The sequence below is a fragment of the Gordionus sp. m RMFG-2023 genome, chromosome 1, assembly GCF_954871325.1.
Source record: "Gordionus sp. m RMFG-2023 chromosome 1, tfGorSpeb1-WG-v2, whole genome shotgun sequence".
In the NCBI taxonomy this organism is placed as follows: domain Eukaryota; kingdom Metazoa; phylum Nematomorpha; class Gordioida; order Chordodea; family Parachordodidae; genus Gordionus; species Gordionus sp. m RMFG-2023.
In genome coordinates, this window is record NC_088775.1 from 84552631 (window position 1) to 84576848 (window position 24218).

Genomic DNA, 24218 nt, shown 5'->3' on the forward strand with positions numbered 1-24218 from the left:
TGAACCGACAAGAATGGTAGTAAACTTGGTATAAATTAAAAAAAATGTTTAAAATTAGAGATTAGCAGGATCGGTCCGAGAACTGGATTGAGCCGTAAAATACAAAGCCCACTCTGGACCTGTAAATGGGTTTACACCTTCGCGGGGTTCTTAGTGTTATTCTAAAATCGCTCAACCTTTTTTCTGGGTCCTTTTGCAAACAATCCGCAACCATTTTCCTGAACACTTTGCTGTAATTTTTGTATTGATCCTTATCATCGGCAGCCGTTTCGAGGTTAGGAGGGTCGTTGGAAAGAGTTAACATCAATACCTCGTATATATTGGGATTAAATAATGAAAGAGAAATATATTTTGACACGCGAATATAATACCAGTCTATTTTGTATAAAATATGTCCAAATCATTTTAGTCCTCTAATAAAGGTACTTTTGGTCATTTGATTAAAAAAAAACTATGATAATTCCTAATCTTTATTATAGGGCTACTATCCACACCTAATTTCTTTTTTATTTTGTTTTTCTTCTTACTTATAGAATCAAAAGTGTAAATTAACCGCCTTATTTGAAGTGGTAGAATATATATTAATTATAAGGCCTCACTTATAATAAGCGCAAAATACCGCGATGTCGCTCAGGCGATATGCGGATAAATTACAAAATACATAATATTAAATAATACAACTATGCTGTGGTTTAGCAATGAATTATGCGTCGATACAGCGATAATCGCGATCACTATAAAACAAGGCCTAATTGATCAAATAAATTGAAGTTTAGTGATTAAGCTTTCCAAAAGTTAAGTTATTTTCATACCTAAAAAGTATATCTGGTAGAAAAAATGGAGAATTGATTTAAACAATTAAATCTAAATACATTATGAGTAAAAACAAAAAACAACCAAAGTTAGAGCATCGGCTAAATAAAATTATAAGAATTAAATACTTTCATAGGAGGATATTTGTAATATGGAGCAGTTCCGGTGGCTAATTCGATAGCCGTTATCCCGAAACTCCATATATCCGCCTTAGCGTTGTAACCACTGACCTAGACATGTGCGTATATATCAAAATAAAATATAAACAAAATAATTTCGATGATGGGAGTTCCAGTATTTTTTATTTTACATCATATTTCTTTCTCTAAATATTGAGTACACAACATTATTGAAAATTGCCAAACATCAATAACAACAATATATACTCATAATATATGTAATATTCATAAATGACCATAAACAATGAGAAATAATATTATTATCTAGACTAAAATACAAACATCATATGTATTCCTCTCCATTAAGCCATGCGAAGCATATTTAAATAATAATGGCGCTGCTATGAACAAAAACAAGGTGCTATATATAATAATGAGTATTATTTCCTATTTTGTGCCAAAAAAATCAATAAAATGGCTTCTTCCATTATATCAATTACAAATACAAATCGCGTGGCCTATCTCTATCCAGGTGTAGTATTGTAAAATCAATAGGTGTAGTATTGTAAAATCAATACCATCTAAAATCAATATGGTGTTGATTCTACAATATTGTAAAATCAATACCATATTGATAATATGATCGAACCTCAACTTTAAAGAATAAATTTTAAAATACAATTTACAAATCTGTGAATCGACATTTATAGATGAATCGGCAATTATTTAGCACATCACATAATTTTATAGATTTCTCATTCAATCCATAAGGTACATTTAATTTATTTGAATTTATTATATAATTTATAAAATTTTGTATAAACACTTATAGAGCACATCACAAAATTTTATAAAATAACCATCACAAAATTTTATAGATTTCTCACTCAATCAATAAAAGGATAAACATAATATTATTTCAAAAAACAAGAAAAATATTATGAAAAGAAAATATATCCCAAAAAAACATAATTATTTCAAAAATGTGAGTATATATAATATGATTAAAATGATCTGAAGATGGATTTATTAAATATATATTTAAATTAAAATTTTTTATGATACATTTTTGATAATGTGGAGTATGTAATGTATTTCATTTCACTACCATTTTTACAATATATAATGGTTGGCGTTTGGAAAAAGTGAGAGATGTACGATATCTAATTCATTCGGTTGATGTTTTTTGTATCAACCAAATGTTTTATTGTGCCTTTCCCCATAAAATCACTAAAAATATCATTATTTTCCAAATGCATCATATAAGAGATAATAAATCCCCTTATAATTGCATGATGATCCTCGTTGCCTGTGATCTCATTGCTCAAGCGATAATAACAATTTCCATCGCCAAGAACTGTCTCAAATTTAGGTGGATAACTTAAATTCTTAATTTTACCACGGCGAGGGATGCTAATGAGCATGTCAGTCGTATGGGAAAAGGCTAAAGAAAATATACTTGTTGCCCAAGATAGACAATAAAGAGATTATCAAAAAAGGCAAAAGAATAAAATTCGGAATGAAGTCGGACAACAGGTCCTGGTCTGGAACTCCCGACGTTCGGACGAAAGGGTGGAAAAATGTCTGATCCCTGGCTTGGTCCATATATAATTGATAAAGTATATGACAACGATCTTTATAGTGTGTGTAATAAAGATAATACTCTATTAAAGCGAAAGTATAACAAGTGTAACTCAAGCCCTACATCCAAAAATCTAATATCGGGGAAGTAGAAAAAGAAAATTCTACCGATATTAAAATAATATTATATAAATAGATATTTCCCCGTTACCCTACCTTGCCACGAATTATGCATGGAAGAAATATCATGCTCAGAGGTTAAGCATCCCTCATTCGTTATCAAGAACAAAAAGCCATGGTAAAACTAAGAATTTAAGTTATCCTCCTAAATTTGAGGCAGTTCTTGGTGACGGAAATTGTAATTATCGCTGCTTGAGAAAAGAGATCGCAGGCAACGAGGATCATCATGCAATTTATAAGGGGATCTATTATCACTTATATGATGCATAATGACATTTTTAGTGATTTCATGATGAAAGACATAATCAAACATTTAGTTGATACAAAAACATCAACTTGGAATGTGGGCGGATGAATTTGAGTAGCATCTGCCATATTTTTCCAAACGCCAATCATTATATATTGTAAAAATGGAATGAAATACATTACATACTAAAATTTTAATTTAAATATATATTTAATAAATACATCTTCAGATCATTTTAATCGTATTATAATGTAGTATAAACTCAATTTTTTGTGATAATTATGTTTACTTTTTTGGAATATATTTTCTTTTTATAATATTTTTTTTTGTTTTTTTTAAATAAAATTGTGTATTGATTCACAATCCTACACCGGGCTATAATGAAACCGCTTCCTCAGTCAAATCTCCCAACTGGGTTCGTGGTATCGGCTCAGCGTAAATTGGCTGTTGAGATCGGACTTCCTTAATCGCAGATATCGCTCCTGGTCTCAGAAATTTTGTGATGTTTGTATTTTTTTAGTGTAGATAATAAATATTTGTTTATTGTTTTGTTGTCATTATGAAATACAGCATATGATGAGTATTGTTGTTAATGTTCGACAATTATTATTTTATTTTTATTTAAAAGGCAATAATAGTGTGTACTCGTTATATATATAAAAATATGATAATAAAACACTCGGGTTTATGGAATTCATTTTAACCTTTTTGAATACTAACCTATTATTAACTTCAAAATATATAAATGTCATGCCAAATTTTAACAAAAAAATAATATATGGGAATACAAATAGGATGCCAAACGCCCCACCCCAAATATAAGCGTTTCCTTTGTAGACATACCCTAGAAATAAAGCGCTAAATATCTCGGAAACTAAAATTGTTGAGTTTTCTTTATCGATAAACTGAATCATATGCATAGGTTCTTCATTTGATCGTCGAAATATTACTAACCATCAAAAAAAACCATTAGAATTATAAGCCTAATTCATTATTGATAAAATTGGCAGTCATCATTTGACACTGCCGTTACCAGATTTAAAATCTTCCCAATTTTTCCCAGTACTATCCCGCTATTTTATAACCAGCATGGATTGATTTCATATGGAAAAGAAACTAGGGTTAAATATTAACTGGTTTATTTTACCCCAAAATAAAGTAATCTAAGCTATAAAAAAACAAACCTGTTCCATAACCTCCGGGGCCATCCAGCAAGGCGTACCCACAAATGTGTGCCTTATGTTTCTTCTATCCAAATTACCGCCAGTGTTGATCCATGAACTGACCCCAAAATCTTAGAATTTAATTTAAAAATTTATTTTTTAATATCCTTCATTTTTAACAATACTTCTCTTACATTTCGTTAGATTCAATTTATTTTTTTATGACACTGACACTGTTTAGAGCATTTGCATCTAAAATATACAAGAGCTAGAAAAAAAAGTAAGATTTAACATTTGACGTCAGATATATAAGATGTTTTTTTTAGTGGCAGTTTTGTCACTCCAATTTAATATCAATATTTTTGAGTGAAATTGATTATACGACGTTTATTCATATAAACTGAAAAAGTAGGAGGAATAAAGATATCTCAGCTTAGAGATGTCAGTCAACTTCGGAGCGTTAGAGGAAAAAAAATAGGAGAAATTGCATTAGGGTCTGATTCGGTCCTAGGCCTTATTCGTTAGCATATTTTGCTGACATAAATATAACTATTTCTTCGTCGCCAGTTTTACGTGATGACTTTGGTGCAGTTACTAACATAGTAGTTATTAGGTATAGGTACTCTATTTCGCGCGATGTGAGATTAGTTAAACCAAACCCTAGTCCAGGTGAGGTTTATGAATATCCAAAATAATTTAAAATGCTATTACTTGATATTATATAGGCATTTCGATGTATAAATATTTTTTTAAAATAGATTAAAAATTATGGGTAAAAATATGTGTCAAAATATATTTGGGTTCACTCAATGTGGGTTATAATGGGTTTTTGGCGCGTGGGGTCATCATCCTTGCCAAATAATCCATATAACTTCTTTTTTCAATTGTTTTATCATTGATATATTTAAATATTAAAAATAAATTTTTTATCATTTTTATTATCAAAAAATATATAATATATGAATATTTAAACCTTATGTAAAAATGATATATCATCAATGTAATTTACAACCCTTCCCAAAAGATTTTACTGCTTACCATTTTAAAATTTATCCTCTTACCCCACTCTCACTTAAATTTTACTCCCTACTCTTCTCCAAATTTTAGCCTCCCTTATCAATTAAAATAGCAAAATACGAAATTCAAAGAGCAAAAAAAATAGAAATCTACACCAAAACTATCTCCTCAAATTTTATAAATGACGATACCATTGTTATAATTATATATCCTCCCCTCCCCCTCAAGTAGTTGTCCCTGTTTTTCAGTATCTTAAAGTTCTGTATAAAATTTCCAGCAAATATATGTCAGTATTTCAATTCTGCCAGTGATTTACTTCTTCTCTTATGCTATATATATTAAAAAACCGATCCAATATTATCATTATTTTATGATTATATTTATAATTATATATAATATTTTTCAATTTATACACACTTTGTTAATTTCCTAACAATAATAAATAAATGAGTCAAAAATGAATTTATTTTTAATGTTTATAAAAAAATCGAATTATTTAAAAAGAAAGAAGTAGCTAAAAAATGTGATATTAATTATTTTTTTGTTATATTATTTGAGGTTTGGGCCCGGTAAGATCTAATATTTAAAAAAAATATTTTAAAAGACAAATAAACTAAAATGGCTGTCGAAATAGCCCCTTTAAGTTAGAAGTGAGGGATTAAAAAAATATACCAGGTAATAAAAATAATCATTGTTATAACCGAAAATTGTTTATCAGGGAAATTAAATAAACTGAATATAAAATTTCTTAATTAAAAACTGGTGTATACATGAGCTGCATACTATTTTATAAGTGCTGAAAACTGAGCGAATTTATTAACGCTTTCATATACATAACCGTTTGCAAAAATATTAAAATTTTTACATAAAAGTACGAATGACTTATTGACCGCATGTCCTTTTTATGAAAAATCAAGGACAATTAAAATATTTCTAAACGTTTATAAAATAGAGTAATAAATTTAATTTTCAAACCAATTTTTAACATAGTAGACGTAAATATTTAATTGTATAATATTGAAATATTATTCACAAAAAATAAATTTAATGAATTTCATCGATAAAGTTAAGTGATTTAAAAATCTTGGTTTACAGCTTGGTTCATTACGTATTAAAGCATCAAAAATATAGTTATAAAAAGTTGCCTATTATATGGATCTAGATACATATACATCGTCTGAATGTTTGACCAACCTGTAAACCTTTTTCCAGAATACTGATTTCTTGCCAGAATCATTGTAATCTTCCTTATTTATTATCATGAATGTATTTAAAATCCTTTATCGATTTAAATTCATTAAATTTATTTTCTGCGAATAATATTTCAATAATATATAATTAGATACTTAAGTCCACCATATTAAAAATGGTCTGAAAATGAAATCCATTACTCTATTTTATAAAATCGTTAAGTTTATAAATATTTTTTAAGTAAATTATTATATGTCGTTTTAAAACGATCTTTAAACATTAGCGGGATCCATTTTTAAGACGGAAATCGGAACGGAAACTACAATGAAAATTTATATCATCTTTAATGAGTTTTGACTTTTGACGGAGCGGATACAACGTAGGATCCGTCTCCGCTATGAATACTGCCTAAAAGTTAAAATTTTATTCATTAGTGTAAATTTTTATAATATATGATTCAATTTAAAAATGATTGGCAGAGAAACGGGTATTCAATTGTTTCGAAGTTTTAAGATATAATTAAAAATACCATATTATTTACATATATATATATTTATAGATTTCCCATATAAACCTGCTATTTGAACCGCACCATCTTCGCCTAACAAAATGTTACCCGCTTTGATATCTCTGTTAGAATAAAAAAAAAGGAAGAAGGGTTTATATCTATATTTTTATATTAATTTTTAAACTAAATGTTAAATGTTCTTTTCTCTTTTCTTTCTATTTTTTAAAATTCGTTTATTTTAATTTTATTGCCATATTTATTTAATTTATTGAAAACCTGTGTATCTGATTATTATTGTGAAAATATTCGATTCCCTTGAGGACCTCCTTCATAATCGTCGCTATAAGAACTTCCTCTAAAACCCCATTCTTGCAATCCTGAGATCTCATTATTCTCTTTATTTCGTCGAGCAAGGAACCTAAAAACAAAATATGGGGGGAATATGTTATACCCTGCGTTCATAGTTAGCGCGAATTCGCGGCGAAGTAAATTCTCCGCCGCGAATTCGAGTTAACTGCCGATGAGGGGTTACCCTGCATTAGCAATTAACTGTGAAAGGCTAAAAAGAATAAAAATATTGAATTTTTCAAAGTATTATTTAACGGAATAGCCGGTATCAATGATTGATCTTAAATTGTTTTGATGTAAGATAACCCGAAGCTGAAAGAATTAAATGATATTTGATTAAAATTTAAAGTTGCTGGTTAAGAAACAGTGTTATACCTTAAATTAACAACTACAAAATCCTGTTATTTATTGCTTGTTTTTTTTTCTCCATTCAATTTTTAATTAAATAGTGAGGTTAATCTATTTTCAAAACCACATCATCCTTAATTTTATAATGATTAACTACTTAAAAAAAATAGTGGCAATAATAGTAAAAACAAAATCATGATAATAAAAGATTCAAATTTAAAACTTAGTGCAAACATTTTAAGGTTTTAATCTTCTTTGTCATCATCGTCCTCAATGAATTCATGCTCGAGTGAAATGCATTTTTTTTGTCCGAAATCTGATTAAATGAATGACGCTATATTACTTAATCTGCCAGACTATTATCACACCTCTGTATCACGTGAGAAACGTATCTAACAGGGGGCTTAATTACAAAAAATAGGGTACGACTAAAAAAGGCCTATATCTCGATTTTAAAGATAGAAATGAACAGCTAAAATAATATTTCTTCATTTTTAACATACATTTTTTATAATAAAATTCTATTTCCGGTTATAACGTACTGCCTAAGAAAATAAACGACAAGACTGGCGCTTGACATTTCACACTCGTTTCTTTCTTTAGCATATAAAAAGACTGCCAAAATCTCTAAAATGTCCACCATTCATTGTTGTACTCCAATCATAATGTTTCTCACTCTTTTTCTTTCTTTTCTTACTTCTTTTCTTTTATTTATACTTTTTAAAATCTCTTCCTACCCCTCCCACTTCAACTCTTCCCGCTAGATTCATTTAAAAACAGCCAAATTTTTAAAAACAAACTAAAGGGCGATTCGGGTGGTAAGTAATATATATAGAACATTTTTTGTGTAAATTGATTTAGGAAAAGGGAAAAAATATAAATATAAATAATGAGTTAAATTCTATTACCTCCTCTCAACAATTCGATAACCAACCACAATTCATCTTTGACCACGAAGGAAGTAAAATAACTGACAACGTTCTCGTGGTGGCATTGGCTCATCACGGTAATTTCTTTCTAATTAGATTAATTTAAAAAGAATTTTTAATTTAGCAATTTGAGTGATTCCACGTCAAATCGACCAAAAAAACGAGATTTTCGGCCGACCATCTTAAATGAATGAAACTTGGCATGTTAGTTATTTATGTTGTAAATGTTAATAAAATCAAAATTTTAGAGTGCTAGCTCAACCAGATCTAAAGATATACACCTTCAAAATCGCGAAGTGCGTGATTTCATTAAATCTTGTTATTTTAAATAATACTTAAAATAGATTTACAAATTATATATCATTTTATAGCCCTTAAAATTTTACGTTGGAAAATATTAAAAAAAATTAAAAAATTTCAAGTGTTTTCTTATTTCCGGTGAAAATAAAAAAATTAACATTATTAGAAAGGGATTTTTTTTGGGTGTTAATATTCACTAAAAATATTTATTACCTTTTTATTAAACGATTTAATAAAAAATCTCGATAGCCATTTTTGTTTTTTTAATTTTATTTGAATTTTTATTATTTATCTAAATAAAAAAATGTAATATAGATGGTGTTATATTAAATTTTTTTATAATATATAGACCTGTGCGCCGGTCGGCCGGCCGCCCTTTTTGATTACGCCGAAAACGTCGCCGTTAAGAAAATCACGCCGGTGCGCCGCCGTTTCTACCTTTTTATTCTAATAATTGGCCAACATCACTCTTGTAATTTTTTAATGTCAATCAGGATTTTGATGAATTTTTATTTTCTACTATTTTAAAATCTTAATTATATTGACGTCATTATAGAATTCAATCAATCAAAAATTTCAAAAGTTACCATAATTTTACATATTTTTAAAATGGATGCATCTACTTTGATAATTTAAATAATTTTAGTACCCTAACTCTGGATAATAATCTGGAAATTTTTTGCGAAACAATTAGAGAAATTATTACTGCTCTAAGATATAAAACTGCAGAGGTTGAATTTGAATTCGAGGAATATCAAAGAAAATGATAAAGTACAATAGATTTAACATCAGACATGTTAGATCTTGACAGCATTGATCCATAACCGGATACCCGGTTTCAAATTGGCAATTCCAATGATAATAATAACAATAATTCCACGCATATGAAAACCTTAAAATTAAATTTCCCAACACGTTGGCATAGTATATTAATTATGCTAGAAAGCATATCTGGATTAAATAAGAATTTAATTAATAATATTTTGAAAAGAATTGGGAAGCACTTTCTCAAATTATGAATCTGATCTGGTAGAAGAACTGTTAGCATTTCTTTCAAAATTTAAAGAAACTATCGAATTTCTTTCAGTACAAAAAGGGCCTACTTTAAACTTGGCGTTACTTTTTAGAAGTGAAATTGAAACACATTTAAAAGTAAATGATAGTGATAGTTCTGAAATTATTTCACTTAAGGAAAATATACTAAAAAAAACTTGAAATTAAGATTTCCGGTTTGTAACCTGCAAGTAATATTATATAAGTATATTCTTTTATTTTTTTATTTAAAATTATCTAGGTATTGGCTTCTCTTTTAGATCCAAGATTTTAAAAATAGACAATTGTGTCAAAGTATTTAATAGAGAAAAATTGTTCAGCTTCAGAATTTATAATAAAACATCTTAAACTTATAGAGAATGATGATAATCAGGTAGTAAATATAGCTAATGAGGATGTATTATTAAATTCAAGTTATTTGACAAAATTGGCAAATAAACCTTCAACAAATATAAATTATGATTCCAAGTTAGGTGACTTAGAACAAGAATGCCAAAGTTTTCTTGGAAAACGACATTCACAAGATATGGACGTTCTAAGGAGAGAAAAGAAGAGTGAACTTCCCAATCTTTCCAGGCTCGCCAGAAAAATTCTTTGCATTCCGGCGACTAGCACACCTCACATAGTGAAAGAGTTTTCCCTACCGCTGGATTGACGTTAAATTCAAGGAGATCATCATTATGTCCCAAAAATTTAAATAAAATAATTTTTATACATGATAATTAAATTACGAAATCGATTTTGGATATAAGAAGTTTTCTATTAAATGAATATTAAAAAATATGCCGAGATATCTGTAGAATAGTGTATATATATTTGTTTTTTTTTAAATTAATAAGCAAAAAAAATTTATCTTATAAAATTTATAGCCGTTTATTAGATTTTTTAATAATTGCGCCAGGTCTAATAATAAATCATTTTTAATAAAAATATGAATAATATTGTGATTAAAATTAAAAAATCAATATAATAACCAAGAATAATGTCCTGGGGTGATATATAAGCAGGCAGTCCTTATAGATATTATTTTATTGACGCGATATTGTAAAAATAAATGCGTTCCCTTTTCGGGTAGTTATCAAATAAAGGCCATGGATGCAATTCAAATATTATAAATTAAAAAGCAAACACTCAAAATTTTCGAGACTCGTTATATTTAATATCGCTTAAAGATGTCTATGATTATTTTTTAAAAAAAAGAGAGATTGAAGAGGAACGAAGGCGAAAAGTATGAGCAAAATCAGTTTTTTGAGAATATATACCAGAATCTGCTGGCCCCCAAAATCCGAAATTTAAAATCGTAATTCAAAAATCGCACCGTTTACCTTGGCGGATTTTCAACTATCTTAAAAATTGAACATGTTCTTAGGCCGAATTATCGTGTGATGGGAGCAAATAGCAAACAAACATTCATCATTTAATTCGCATTACTTTATGGGACAATTCGTATTGAAATCAAACCATTAATAATAATAAGATAATAGTAACCAACATTATTTTTGAATGATCGAATTCACAAAAACCACTATCCTTACGGCGCCGTTAATAGTAAGCGCGAAATACCGCGATATTGTTCAAGCATATGCGTAATTTTATCACTATAACTGTAATAATTTAACATTCCGTAATCTTGTAAATGATGTCTCGACTAAGCGACATCGCAGTATTTCCACGCTTATCATAAACGAAGCCGTAACAGACCTTTATCTCATCTATTACATTTTTTTTACCTAAGGAAATACTTTTTTCCCGATTCCAAACAATTTATAAATAGGGCAGAACCGAACCTTAAAAACCATCTCTCTATCTATCTTTATTTTTTTTTCCTCTTTAAGTTATAATTTTGGTTTAAAAATGTTAACAGTTCCTTTTTCTTTCCTTTCTTAACAATGTGTCAGTCATCCTACATTTATTTTTCATAATATTGATTTTTTTTTTTACTATTACAACGAGGATGATCTGAAACATACATATTTTTTTCTTACTCCCCATTACTAGATTAGTAGACGAATCTCGTAACCTCTATCTGAAATTATCATTTGTATGAAACACACACAAAAAAATATTGACTTAAATAGTCAAATTGATCATATAATTATCGTGGTTAGTAATTTTCAATATTTTTCGCGAAAATATTTATTTTTATAACAAACAAAAAAATTATTTGGCGTGGTGACCGACATAATGTCAAATTATAAAATCAGAAATTTGGAATAATTACACTTGATCAGGCCGTGCGGTATTTACAAAATCAGGCCAATAAATTGGGTATAATTTATAAATGTGGAGCGAAACGATGAAAACAATGATAAAATTTGAAAAACATATGTTGCGACGTATATTTCAAAGAATCAGCTGTAATTTCGATAGCGTTACATACCGCACAACTTGAACCAATCGCGTTTACTATAAATGAGGCGTTTGTTTCGATTAATTGATATATATTTTAGAATTTTTCTTTTCACCCACCAAAAATATCGTAAATCAGGCTGGGCCAAAATCGTTTGCTGAGAGGGTGTTTCAAAAAACGATAATTCTTAAATAGCCATGGGAATATACTAAGGTAAGCAAGTCATCGTGTAAATCTGTAACGCGTGAATAGACTTAGACACAGTTTCGTTTAAGCACATGAATTACGATAGATAAAACGGACTTGTCCTTGGAACTTATGTATTATATGAACACTATATTTAATCGTTTCGCATAGCACACCTTCAAAAATTACTTATTACCTCTACGTAGACAATAGGCTGGAGACCAAGATGGATTTTAATTGTAAGCTATGACATATTCCGTTGAAATTTTTTTTTTACGTTCTCAATTTTTTTTCCTCACTATTGGGTTTTCCTAAAGAATCCACTTCCGATTACCCTTATTAAATGGTATCTTATGCATTCTTCAATTCTTCATTCTGATCAGCTTCAATCATTAATATTAGTTCCCCCCCCCCTAACACGGGGCGAGTAGACACCAGGTGCAAATAATGTAATCGAGAGTTAATTCATTTAAATCAATAATACAATATATTAACATAATCCATTCTCCATACAAGACAATATTTTTTTAAATTTGTCTTTCTAGCGATAAAAAAAAAGAAATAATTAACGCGATTAAAACCTTCGAGCGTTTTAATCGCGACGCATTTTTAATTTGTTTTTTCTAACACATGAGTTCCAAATTTAATATCTTATTTATATAACATTTTTTAAAAAAATTTGAAATCCGAGATTGCATTTTGTTTTTGAAAAATTAATTATATTATTTTATGATGATATTATATAATTTTGACAGATCTGGCTCGCAGTTCCAACTATTAATAAATTAAAATTTAAAATACAAAAAAGCATTAATACTCTATATTTCCGGCCATATTTTAAAAAAAGTATTAAAAATGGCCAATTATTATTTCCTGTTTACAAAAAGTATTAAAAATGGCGATTCATTATATTTTACAAAAAAGTATTTAAAATGCTTGATTCATTAGATTTCCGGGCATGTTTTACAAAAGTATTAAAAATGGTCATTTATTATTTCCTGTATTTTACAAAAAGTATTAAAAATGGCGATTCATTATATTTCCGGTTATGTTTTTCCTTACTTTCAGGCATTTACGATCTCAACCTTCATAAATATCCGCCCATTCTTAATTTCTCTTTATTTTATCCTTTTATTTTTTTTAAATATTGTATACAGAGGCGGAAAGACCCATGGAAACCCTTTAGATTTTATTGCCCTTGAGGGACCCTCAAAGATCCCAAAACCCATAAATAAATTAGAAGGTCATACATAACTCTATTTTTAAATTTTTGAGAATAATTAAATTTTAAATGCGCGCGAATGCCAACTCTGCTTATTGTGTATTTTGTATTATTTTTAAATATAATTTATAATCTAAATATTTGTATAAGCGGAAGTATACATAGTGTCTTATCAAATTAGATATATAATATCAGGCATTTTTTGGGCTTTAGTGTATTTTGAATACTGTTTTATTGAAATTTTGAATCTGCCTAAAAAGTTACAATAGTAACAAACTAAAGTTAATTTTTTCCCAAAATGTAACTAGTTAAAGTTCCTCAAAAAAAGATACTTAGGTTACATTAACAACATTAATTAAAATGACCCAAATTTTAATAACTCTAAAAAACTTTCCAGAAAACTCGGTTATAATTTTAAAAAAAAGTCCACACATAAATTGTGAGCTCTAAGAGGCACACCATCAAAATCTAAATAATTTAACCTTTTGGCTGAAAATATATCGAGTGGCTAAAAAAAACGTCGCTTTTGAAATCCCTAAAGCTCTAATGCAATTCTATGTTATATTAAAATAAATCGAACTTAATATTTCTTTGATTGAGTATTATTTTTTTAGAATTGAGATAAAAAACCCTACAATTTAACCAAAAAAATAACTTCAATTCTTGCGAAATGAGTGAATGTGATTGCGATTTCTGGTACTTTTCGTTTTATGTTCAATAACAAATATAAAATATTCTTCTTATGATGTCCCATCACTGATACCCCTCTTCCCCCTTTTCAAACTCCTAGTGGAGTCGAATAGCGGCTTGATCTTACACATTTTATATCTTAATATATATATTCACTGAATTTCCTATTGATTATTTTTTTGTTAAGGTTTATTTTTAAAGAAATCATTACTATTATAACTTTATTTTACCTTCTTCTCTAAACTTATGAATTAATAAAAATGATGATAAACATTTTGGAAGATTTTTTGTCTCAGGGATGTGAACTCTTCGACATACAAAAGGGTTCGGTTATAGGAATAAAATTTTAAGAGTTCGGGTATAAGGAGAACATGCGATTTTTTGTTAGCTAAAGGTTGTATATATTTTTTATAGTTATTAATCATAATATTTTTTTTGTTTTCTTTAAATCTCTTCTCTTGACCAATATTTCAAAATGTTAAAAAATGATGTACCTATATGAATACATTATTATTTATAAGAAACAATAAAATAAATGGAACACTTTTTTGAATGAACGTGTATTAGGGCCGTGACGATCTTAAAAATCAAATCGGGCTGACATCGACCGGCTATTAAAAATCGGATTGAGTTCAAACCCGATACTATGCGATATTTTCATTGTTTTTGGTTATTTTATGATCATAATTTTGCAGTATATATTTTTTTTTAAAAATGATTTCTAATTTTTCCTATAATAAATTAATTAAAAATATACAGCATTTTTTAAATTTATTTTATACCATAATTTTTAATTTCCTATCAAATAAAAAAAATGTATAAAAGGAAACAAAATTCAATTTATTTCCTAATTAATTTAAAAAAAGAAATCGAATTATTCAAAAAATATATGTATAGATAGATATTGATTATGGTCCGACACAAGGAAATTATTTTTACTCACGTGACCTGTCAGGTTTGAAAAGTTTTTAATAAGAAAATGAGTAATTTATTTTGAAAAAAAGCATTTTTAATACATCTTCAATGAATCCTAACCCATATCTCTCTAAAACCTTTAATTTTGTGTTTAAACGGCTAACTCAATATTTTATCCGGGAAAAATATTACGCAAGCCTGAAGATTTTCTTCATAAATGGCACAAACGTTTGAACATCTATTAGAGAAATCTCAAGACTTGGACAGTATTTTTCTGGCGAAGATATTGCTATCTTTTTAAAAATAGGCTCAAATGCTTTAGTCTAAGTACTAATTTATATTTAAATATATTTCACCCAATTAAAAAATTTTCCTGAGTTGGGCTATTATCATATTAAATCAGCTTTCAGAAGATTCAATTTTTTCTCATACATTAATTATGAGGTTCAAAATAAATTTAGTCGTTGTTATAAAAAGGTGTGCATATATTAGAGACCTGTAGAGGTACCATTTGCCCGGTACGACCCAGATTTAAAAAAAAGTTTTCGGTCTGGTTCGGGTTTTATATTTTTAGGCTAAGCCCGAATTATTTTTTCAACTAAATTTGTTAGGCTAGGCTTGGATTTAAAAAAAAATATATTATATTAATTTTTACTTTTTGTAGATAATAATGACGGTTTAAAATATTCGGCCCAACCCAAGTATTTTTTAAAAAAAATGACCTGAAGGTCTATGATATATATATATATATATATATACACTTATATTATCAAACAAGATTACCAGTAATTCGTCCATGGTCACATTGCATTTGTCTAAATTTATCCTTTTGATAGCACATTTTTCGTTTCTACTCTTACAGAAAGCGGCCTGAACGGTTGCCGTGGCCCCATACCCTATTGATTTTTATACAATTTAGGTTAGCTTTAAATAATTATTCACCTAAAATTAAAGAATGACATAATGATTGATTTTTAAAAAGATGATCAAAACAATTATGTAAGTGACTCTTTTAAAACTTCTTGTTCCTAAACAGCTTGATTTCGCTAAAAAATTAATGCAAGCCTTGAGATTTACTTAACAAAATGATGTCCATTCTGGCATCTGAGAAAAAGTCTATAAGCTTGGGTAATTTTGGCTAAAATATTGGGTTAGCCATTTTTTAAAAAAATCGAGCCACTTAACAACACTATTTTAAAACACCTATTTTTGAAAATTTATTTTTTAAATTCCTTTTTATTACTTTCCAAAAAATTAAAAATAAACAAAAGGCAAATTCAAAATGGGCAACATTTTGCAAAATGATATTTTATGATATCTATGGATTTATTATAAATTTTTCACTTCACATATTTTTATGTTTATGTTGACAGATTGTTAATTTTTGTTTAGTTTGAGCCAGGCCATTATTGAGTTATCCTATTCTAAAAATCATCTCAAATCAAGCCCTTAACAACACTAATCAAGATTATATTTAAAAAAAATATATTTTGGGTTTAGACTTTTTTTAATTTAAATTTGAAGGTAGTGAGGAATAATTTTTATTAGCTTTAAAATAAAATTTGTAAAATGTTAAAAAAAAAAAAATTAAATTTAAAAAAAACCAAATCTTAATATATTTTAATATATTATAGTATAACCCTCAAACCTATTTACAAAAAAAAAATTTATAAAAAAATAATAGGAAATGACAAAAAATGCATAAACAAAAATGATTTTAATAACAATACAAATTAAGAATATATATAGTCATTTTAAAAAAAATTGCTAAACATTTCTTATCTACTGGTCAATCAAATTTTGAAATTGATATTAATTAATTTATCATGTGCATCTCTTTTGATAAACAAACTTGATGTCAAATTAATCTTGTTAAAACTTGAAATGAATTCTGTTTTTTTACATGTTTATATGTTAATCAATAATTAATTTCCCGATTTTAACAATTATACTAACCATAAAATTTTTAACTTGATTATATTTTATGCAAGATATTTTATAAAAAAATTCATAAAATATATGATTGTAAATAATTAATAAAACTATATATGTATTAAAATAAAATTTATATAAGATTATGTAATATAACATCATTTATAATTAAATTTGTTAAAATTTATTTTGAGTGATAACTTGCAGAATAAATACTAAGGTAATTAACATAAATAAATTTAATTAATGTATTATATAATATCAGCATTATAATATTTTTTTGAATAGATAAAAAACATGATTTTTTTTTATCTTAATATCTATCGTTTAGTTAAGCAGAATCATAAAATTTTTATCAATGTTATTTTATATGTATTCAGTTTTCATAATTTAGACGTACAAAAGTTACTTTGAATGTGTATATGAATTATTACCATAAATATAATTTTAAAATTTAAATGTTATAAAATAATTTACCTATAATATCCAATAATTCATAAGCATCTGGTTCATTAGGCCAGGGATTTTTTTTCGCTTCGAGAGTCATAATATCGGCAATAATGTGGATAGAATCTATTTCATCACATGGATATTTATAATTTTTACCTCGTGTAGTAAGCTTTTCTTTTTCAAAAAGAAAGTTATCGGTTTCATAGTTAGATTTTCTATTTTTTAGAATATTTTTTCTATTACGTGTAGTTAAAATATTTTTGTGTTTATGAAAATATCCTTTGATTAAGAATGATAAAAAATTATAATCAAAGTTATCTATTATATATGTAAAAGACATAAAAAAGAGAAAAATGGAAGTCAAGAATTCTATATATATTATATGTATATATAAATCTGTTTATCATGATTATTTTTTTATTTAAATTTTTATATAAAAAAAGATTGTTAATAGTAGATAATGTTTTCGTTGTTCTATTGTTCTCTGACATCAAAATTGAAGACAGATTCATAAAAAGATTATATTAGGCATATTACTAGTTATATCATCAGACACGTTAGTGGGTATTCAGACTGAAGTAATCTATATCTGCCTCTATCCCACACCTTAAAACTTCAATCTCAGTCCAAAAATTAATTTTTACCTATTTCATATTAATAATTCTTTATTTATTTATTAAATACTTCCTTATATTATTTTAGACAATTTGATTTCCTAGTTTTGATAGATTTAGGTGTATAATTTTTATCATTAATAGAATTGAATGGCTTATAAAAACGGTTATCGTTTAGTACTAACTTCAAATCAAATAAAAATATAATTTAAGTTGGTCTACCATCTGAAAAAGAAATGAGCGGACGCAAGATTGATTTCTCTAACTGTAACAAGAATATTTGGTTGGTTAAGGTTGCATATTATTTCCCAATATATTTTTTACCTGCTAAATAGATTCCTAAATATATAACAGAAAATTGGTCTAATTGCGAAAATGAAGAAGTTGGAAAAATAACTATTGATAAAACAAAGTAATTAATTAATATATTCATTGAAAATTAAAATATAAGAAAAAATGTCAAGGACGCAAGAACGAAAGGTCCAGAGATTTCTTTCGTTTCGAATCCAAAGTTTCTCAAGTCTAATCAATCAAATGTAATTTTGAAATGATTTATAATATAAACTAATTGAAAATTATAGAAACTAAACACTACTCCTTCTCAACATAAGGTATTGATGAATGCGGTTTCAAATAATACTATGTTTATATCATCTCATACAGAAAAGATAGGTTAATTGTTAATTTAAATTTCCTATTAAATTATTTTTTAAACAGATGAAGATAATGGTGGACAAAATACTATAAACAATAAAACCAAACTTTTTACAGATTATGATAATAATAGCATGAATTCTATATATTCAATAGAAGGAAAAGTCAGTCAAAGACTTGAATTTAGACCATCAGTTAGCTCAAAAGATTATATGAATGTAAGTAATTTGTGTTTTATTCTTATAATAAATTTATTAGAGCACTAGGCTCAACATTTTAAGCTCTGCCCAAATTTTAAAAAAAATTATTTTAATCCCAGTCTGAAATCTTACATGGTTCAGAGGAAAATTGAAAATATCAATAAATATATATTTTACTGAATTTAATGCATTAATACAACTATTTAGCTAACCAAAATATAACTTTATGACAGTGTAATAGTATTCAAGGGGACTTATAATTGAAATTATTTAATTTATTACTTTTGATTATAGAAGAATTTATATTAAATTGCCCTAAACTAATTCCATAAATGTTTATTTATAGTTAGCTAATCATTCCTTATTAGTGGTCTTGATAGTTATGTATCTTTGTAACAGTATTATTGATGATATTTCATGTAAGACCCATTTCTTCAATTTAGTGATCAATCCTTGCCAATTTTATTTTTATAAGGAAGGTTGTAACTAAGTTTTGGCCAGATGTACTTTATCTTTTGATATATTAAATTGTTTTAGCACCTGACCAATTGGCTCTATTTATACTTTATCATTAGATATATAGGGAGATAATTACATCTTCCACAGAACTAGGATAAAAGATCTTAGTTAGGTGACATAGGCACTCATTGATAAACAATTGGAAATTTTTGTTATGGTTCCTAGCCATTTTCCACATCTCAATACCATCGTAAAACAATGAGAGCACCAAAGCTTTGAAGAGGCTTATCAATAGAAAGGGCTAGAAGAACAAATCTTCATGAAGGAATTATATTTAAATCTGGTCATAGTCATCTTAATATTGATATCTTTGTCCATCTTTCCTTTCATATCTAGGGTGACCCCTAAATATTTTAAGTTCTAACTTCCCCTATTTTTACATTATTTATTATTAATAGATGTTTGTCATACATAGATCATCGGCAAAAGTAAACAGGCTATTTTTCTTTTTTTATAATATAATTTAGAATGAAAGTTGAAACAATGAGTGTAAAAGCAGCCTTTTCAGATAAATTCTAACAGATAATTTTAGTCCTGCATGTATGATTTGGAGTATTATGGTAGGGTTAGCAATTTCTCTTGGATCACAGTCCCTTTAAAAATCTTCACATAATGATTTGTATGACTGAATTGAAAGCTTTTTTGAAGTCTAAATCCACAATAAAAAGTTGACTCTTCCATGCTATGGACCTTTCTAATAGTATTTTAAGAGCTAGGATTGCTTCCAAGACATAATGTCCACGCAACAATAGTATTCTTGAAGAAAGGTTTAATGAAGGGCTTAAATATAATGTAAATAAACATTTTGTAGATTGTTGAAAGGATTCCCCACCAGTCTTTCAGACTCTTTTTTTGGAAAACGTTCTTGCAAATCATTGTTTATCACCAACTTTAATATTCTAATTAATATATTTTTTAACTTAGCTTAAAAAGCAACAATTTGCACAAAAAAATCAACCAATCCACGTGCTTAAACAGCTAGATAAACACGTTCAAAATTACAAACCCATATCGAGGACTGCCTTGCATGGACCTAGAGGAGGCGACCCTTTCGCCTCAACCAACGACGCTCCATCGAATTACAAAAAAGTCAGGATAGAAAAGGAGAGGTTGATGGAAATTTTATTTACCGCTTTCGAAAAACATCAGTATTATAGTCTCAAGGATTTGGTCAAGATTTCGGAACAACCCGTGACTTACATTAAAGAAGTTCTCAAAGAAATTTGCGATTACAACCTTAAAAATCCGCACAAGAATATGTGGGAACTCAAACCCGAATATCGGCATTACGCTGCAACCGAATGATATAAAAATTTGACATTTATAGTATAAAAGTTGGATTTAGATGTTTATAACTAAGTGGCAACTCGATGTATTATATTGGACATATTATCGTGAAAAATTAAACATTATATTTATATTATATGGATGAATATGTTTGTTGTTTATATTTATAATAAAAAAAATTTGTTTAGCGTTGTTAATTTTTGAGCAGCATTAGTATAAATCAGAGTTGTTAACTCTCCTTTTTAAAAGTAGCTAGCTCCCGCTCCTGCTCCTACCTTCTCTAGAGAAGCTAGCTCCCACTCCCGCTACTACATTTTTAAAAGGAGCAACTCCCGCTCCAAGTAATGGAGTGTCACTCCATAACCGCTCCTTTTTTCATTTTTTTAGAAGGTGTATGAAACAAAATCATATTTTTTTTATCAAAAAGCTTTATTTATATTAAATGATCTATCAAAATATTTAAAACCCTTTATTAGCATTTTAAAGTAATATATTTTCTAAATTAGAATCTAACAAACATCCACACCTCTCTCCTAAGACCTCTTTTGTAATACTAAATAGGCGCTCCTCAGGAGCACTAGAGGGAAGCGAGGTATTGTATTTTATAAAGATATATTTATTTAATGGAATTCTCAAAAATAGTAATTTTGGTATTATTATTTAAAAAATATTTGTCCAATATATTATCTTCCTGATGATCAATTTCATGGAATCCAAAAAAATCTTAAATCTTTTTATATTTAAAAGAAAGATTTTTTACTTTTAGATGCTTTTTTAGATTGAAGCTGCTCTTTGAAAATTAAATAGTTTTATTTAAACACAAAAGGCATTTTGCCCTTAAATTTGTTTGATCATTTGGATTAATATCTTTTAAAAGTTTAAAATATTTTTTGTATGATGGAAATGGAAATTCGATTTCTTCATCTATGATCACTAAATCCATAATAAAACTATTTTTTGTTTGTCTATAAAATGAATATTAATATGACTTACAAGATTTTTCAAAAAATTTTCAATATAAAAAGAAAAACTTGATGTTTATTATGTAAAATGATTAGATGAAAAACCAATATAAAACTCGGCTAAACATTTAATAATGGATAAATTTAAATAAAATTTGTATTTATTGAATTTTAATTAACAAATATTATTAATATTTATAAAATAATTTAATTTATACATTAAATTTAAAGAAGTGGTGGGGCGCTACTTCACTCCAACCCTAAAAAGAGCTAGCTCACGCTCCCGCACCTTAATTTAAAAAAGGAGGTCCAGGTGTTTTTGAAATGTAGCACCGCTCCTTAACAACTCTGGTATAAATTATCATGCCGATGTCTCACATGTTAATCAATTAAAATGTCCAAAACTGGCCCATACTATATTGTATCCTCATCTTAAATTTTGGGTGGCAAAAAATGTGGATTGTTTCTAAACAGCCGTCTAAATAAAACATAAAAAAGAAAGAGGCGATATTGATTTATGGAACAAGGATCGATCACCTGTTTTATTTGTACCTAAAAAATATATAAATGACAAATAAGATTTATTTAATTTAGTCAAAATAGGGTGTCATAGTTAGGACCGATTAAAATAATCCGAGGTTGACACTCCCTTAGGCTGTGTCTTAGTTCGATACATTTTCATCAAGCAGGAGGCTGTATCGAAAGTAAGAAAAAAAATGCACAATTAAAACAAATCAAAATAGGATGTCCCAGTCCGAAAGCTGTTTAGCCTATGCTAAACGACGAAGTTCAATAATAAATTGAACAAGGACACGGCCTTAGTATTTAATTTATTCGTTTATCGCCATAACAGCGAAATTCAGAGTATGTATATTTTGACTTTATAAGGGTCAAGAATAAAAAGTTTACGATTTTATCTCTACTACGTTAACCACCACGGAAAACTTTAAAATGAAGTCAGATATATTTCTGCACAGTTTCATACATAGATATTTGAGATATAAGCCCATGGGAGGAGGGGGCAAATGCACTTCTAGTTTTCCTCATCTGATTGAAAAATATATACACTTTCTAAGGGTTTTATGCAGAGTTTTTATGAACTTGGACAAATCTAGGTAAATTGGAACCATCTTTTAAAATTTATAGGAAACAACCATTTTAAAACTTCCAGAAACCTATTTTAACAAGTTTTTGCTATATACACGGTGAACATCAAGAATTGGCCATGGCGTGTCTAAATATCTCTGCTGCTCATGTGTACCTATACTTACTCATTAGGCTGATTCACAGTGAGATAACAGCTGATCTATTTTTAAAATCTGTTTATGAGATCAATTTTTCTTTATTAATATTATTAATTCTTAAATTATCACTGATGGAATTAAAGATAACTTAATTTTAAAAATACATCTTTGGATCGGAGCCCACTATGAATGCAGCCTAAAGCAGAAAAGCCGCGAGCAAGAACTGGAAACCTCCGAACTGCGTCAAATTTAAGAAATGAAAACAGCCCACATTTTTAAAAATTTTAGGAAACTGGAAGTAGAATAATATTTCTTTTAATATTCAGAACTAGAGCCTTTTTTTGTTCCATAACTCTGGTCTTTATTTAGTGTGGTCTAAAACCTTGACTTATGTCAATTTTATAAAAAATAAAAATCAAGATTTTACTCAGAAAAAAATATATTATTTTATCCTTGGGATTCGCATATAGATACGAGAAAGGTTTATCTCTCTACTAAATTTCGAGGGATATGTATTTTTTTTTATCTAAAATCTTGAATTCGCAGTTTTTTTTCAAAAAATATCTTCTACGATGTTTTCGAACAATACTATTTTATTTTCTTACGTTTTACTTTTAAAGAAATTCATATTTTCAATTTTCTAGGAATGTTTCTTGTATTTATTTCTTCATTTAAATTAATTATTTAATTACGAATCGAATAAAGGAATATTCGTATTCGAATTTTTTGTACGAATAGTAAGTTGTATTATTTTTATTCGATTGGTATAATTCCGAATAGTAAATTAATCAATTCGTGAATAGATAAGTCGTTGCTTGAACCAAATTCTTTCGATGCAATTACACTTTTAGCACTTGGTTCAATAATTATTATACTTAATATATCTTTTTGAATGGTTAAATGATTTCATAAACTATTTATTTTATTTAAATTTTAATAGTTGAAAAAATTTAAAAAAAAATTATGATGACACTCAGAATCTCTTTTTGAAAGTAGCAATGTATATTATTCGGATTAGGATATGGAATCCGATGACTTTCAAGTTTAAAATGCCTGACTTGACAGAAATATCAGCGTTGTAGAATTTCAGACAATTTTGCCTTAAACTTTAGAAATACTCTGTTTATTATCAATTTTTTCTAATATAAATTTTAAAAAATTTTTTATTAAAGTTCATGGCACGTCTGAAATTCATA

At 27.6% G+C, this 24218-nt stretch overlaps 2 protein-coding genes across 3 annotated transcripts in view; one reads left to right on the forward strand and one right to left on the reverse strand.

Annotated features, from left to right (window-relative positions):
* The window catches only part of LOC135931808 (serine/threonine-protein kinase OSR1-like), a 30989-nt gene extending 13259 nt beyond the window's left edge, over nt 1–17730 (reverse strand). The window contains exons 1-8 of the mRNA XM_065469105.1: nt 17570–17730; nt 15944–16056; nt 8424–8532; nt 7096–7237; nt 6886–6941; nt 4125–4234; nt 942–1043; nt 177–310 (exon numbers count right to left, since the gene is read on the reverse strand). Coding sequence (XP_065325177.1) covers nt 177–310; nt 942–1043; nt 4125–4234; nt 6886–6941; nt 7096–7237; nt 8424–8532; nt 15944–16056; nt 17570–17639 — 836 coding nt within the window. The 5' untranslated portion in view covers nt 17640–17730. The remainder of the gene's footprint in view (nt 1–176; nt 311–941; nt 1044–4124; nt 4235–6885; nt 6942–7095; nt 7238–8423; nt 8533–15943; nt 16057–17569) is intronic.
* LOC135931809 (general transcription factor IIF subunit 2-like) lies at nt 12545–21000 on the forward strand. Of its 2 annotated transcripts, none has more exons than XM_065469106.1 (7): nt 12545–12572; nt 18370–18449; nt 18492–18568; nt 18608–18692; nt 18738–18828; nt 18874–19028; nt 20454–21000. In XM_065469106.1, the coding sequence occupies exons 1-7, from the start codon at nt 12560–12562 to the stop codon at nt 20832–20834; spliced, it is 882 nt and encodes a 293-aa protein (XP_065325178.1). In that variant the 5' UTR covers nt 12545–12559; the 3' UTR covers nt 20835–21000. The 2 variants fall into 2 exon arrangements, with proteins under 2 accessions (XP_065325178.1, XP_065325179.1); XM_065469107.1 differs by lacking the exon at nt 12545–12572 and adding an exon at nt 17482–17510.
* The last annotated feature ends 3218 nt before the right edge of the window (nt 21001–24218 follow it).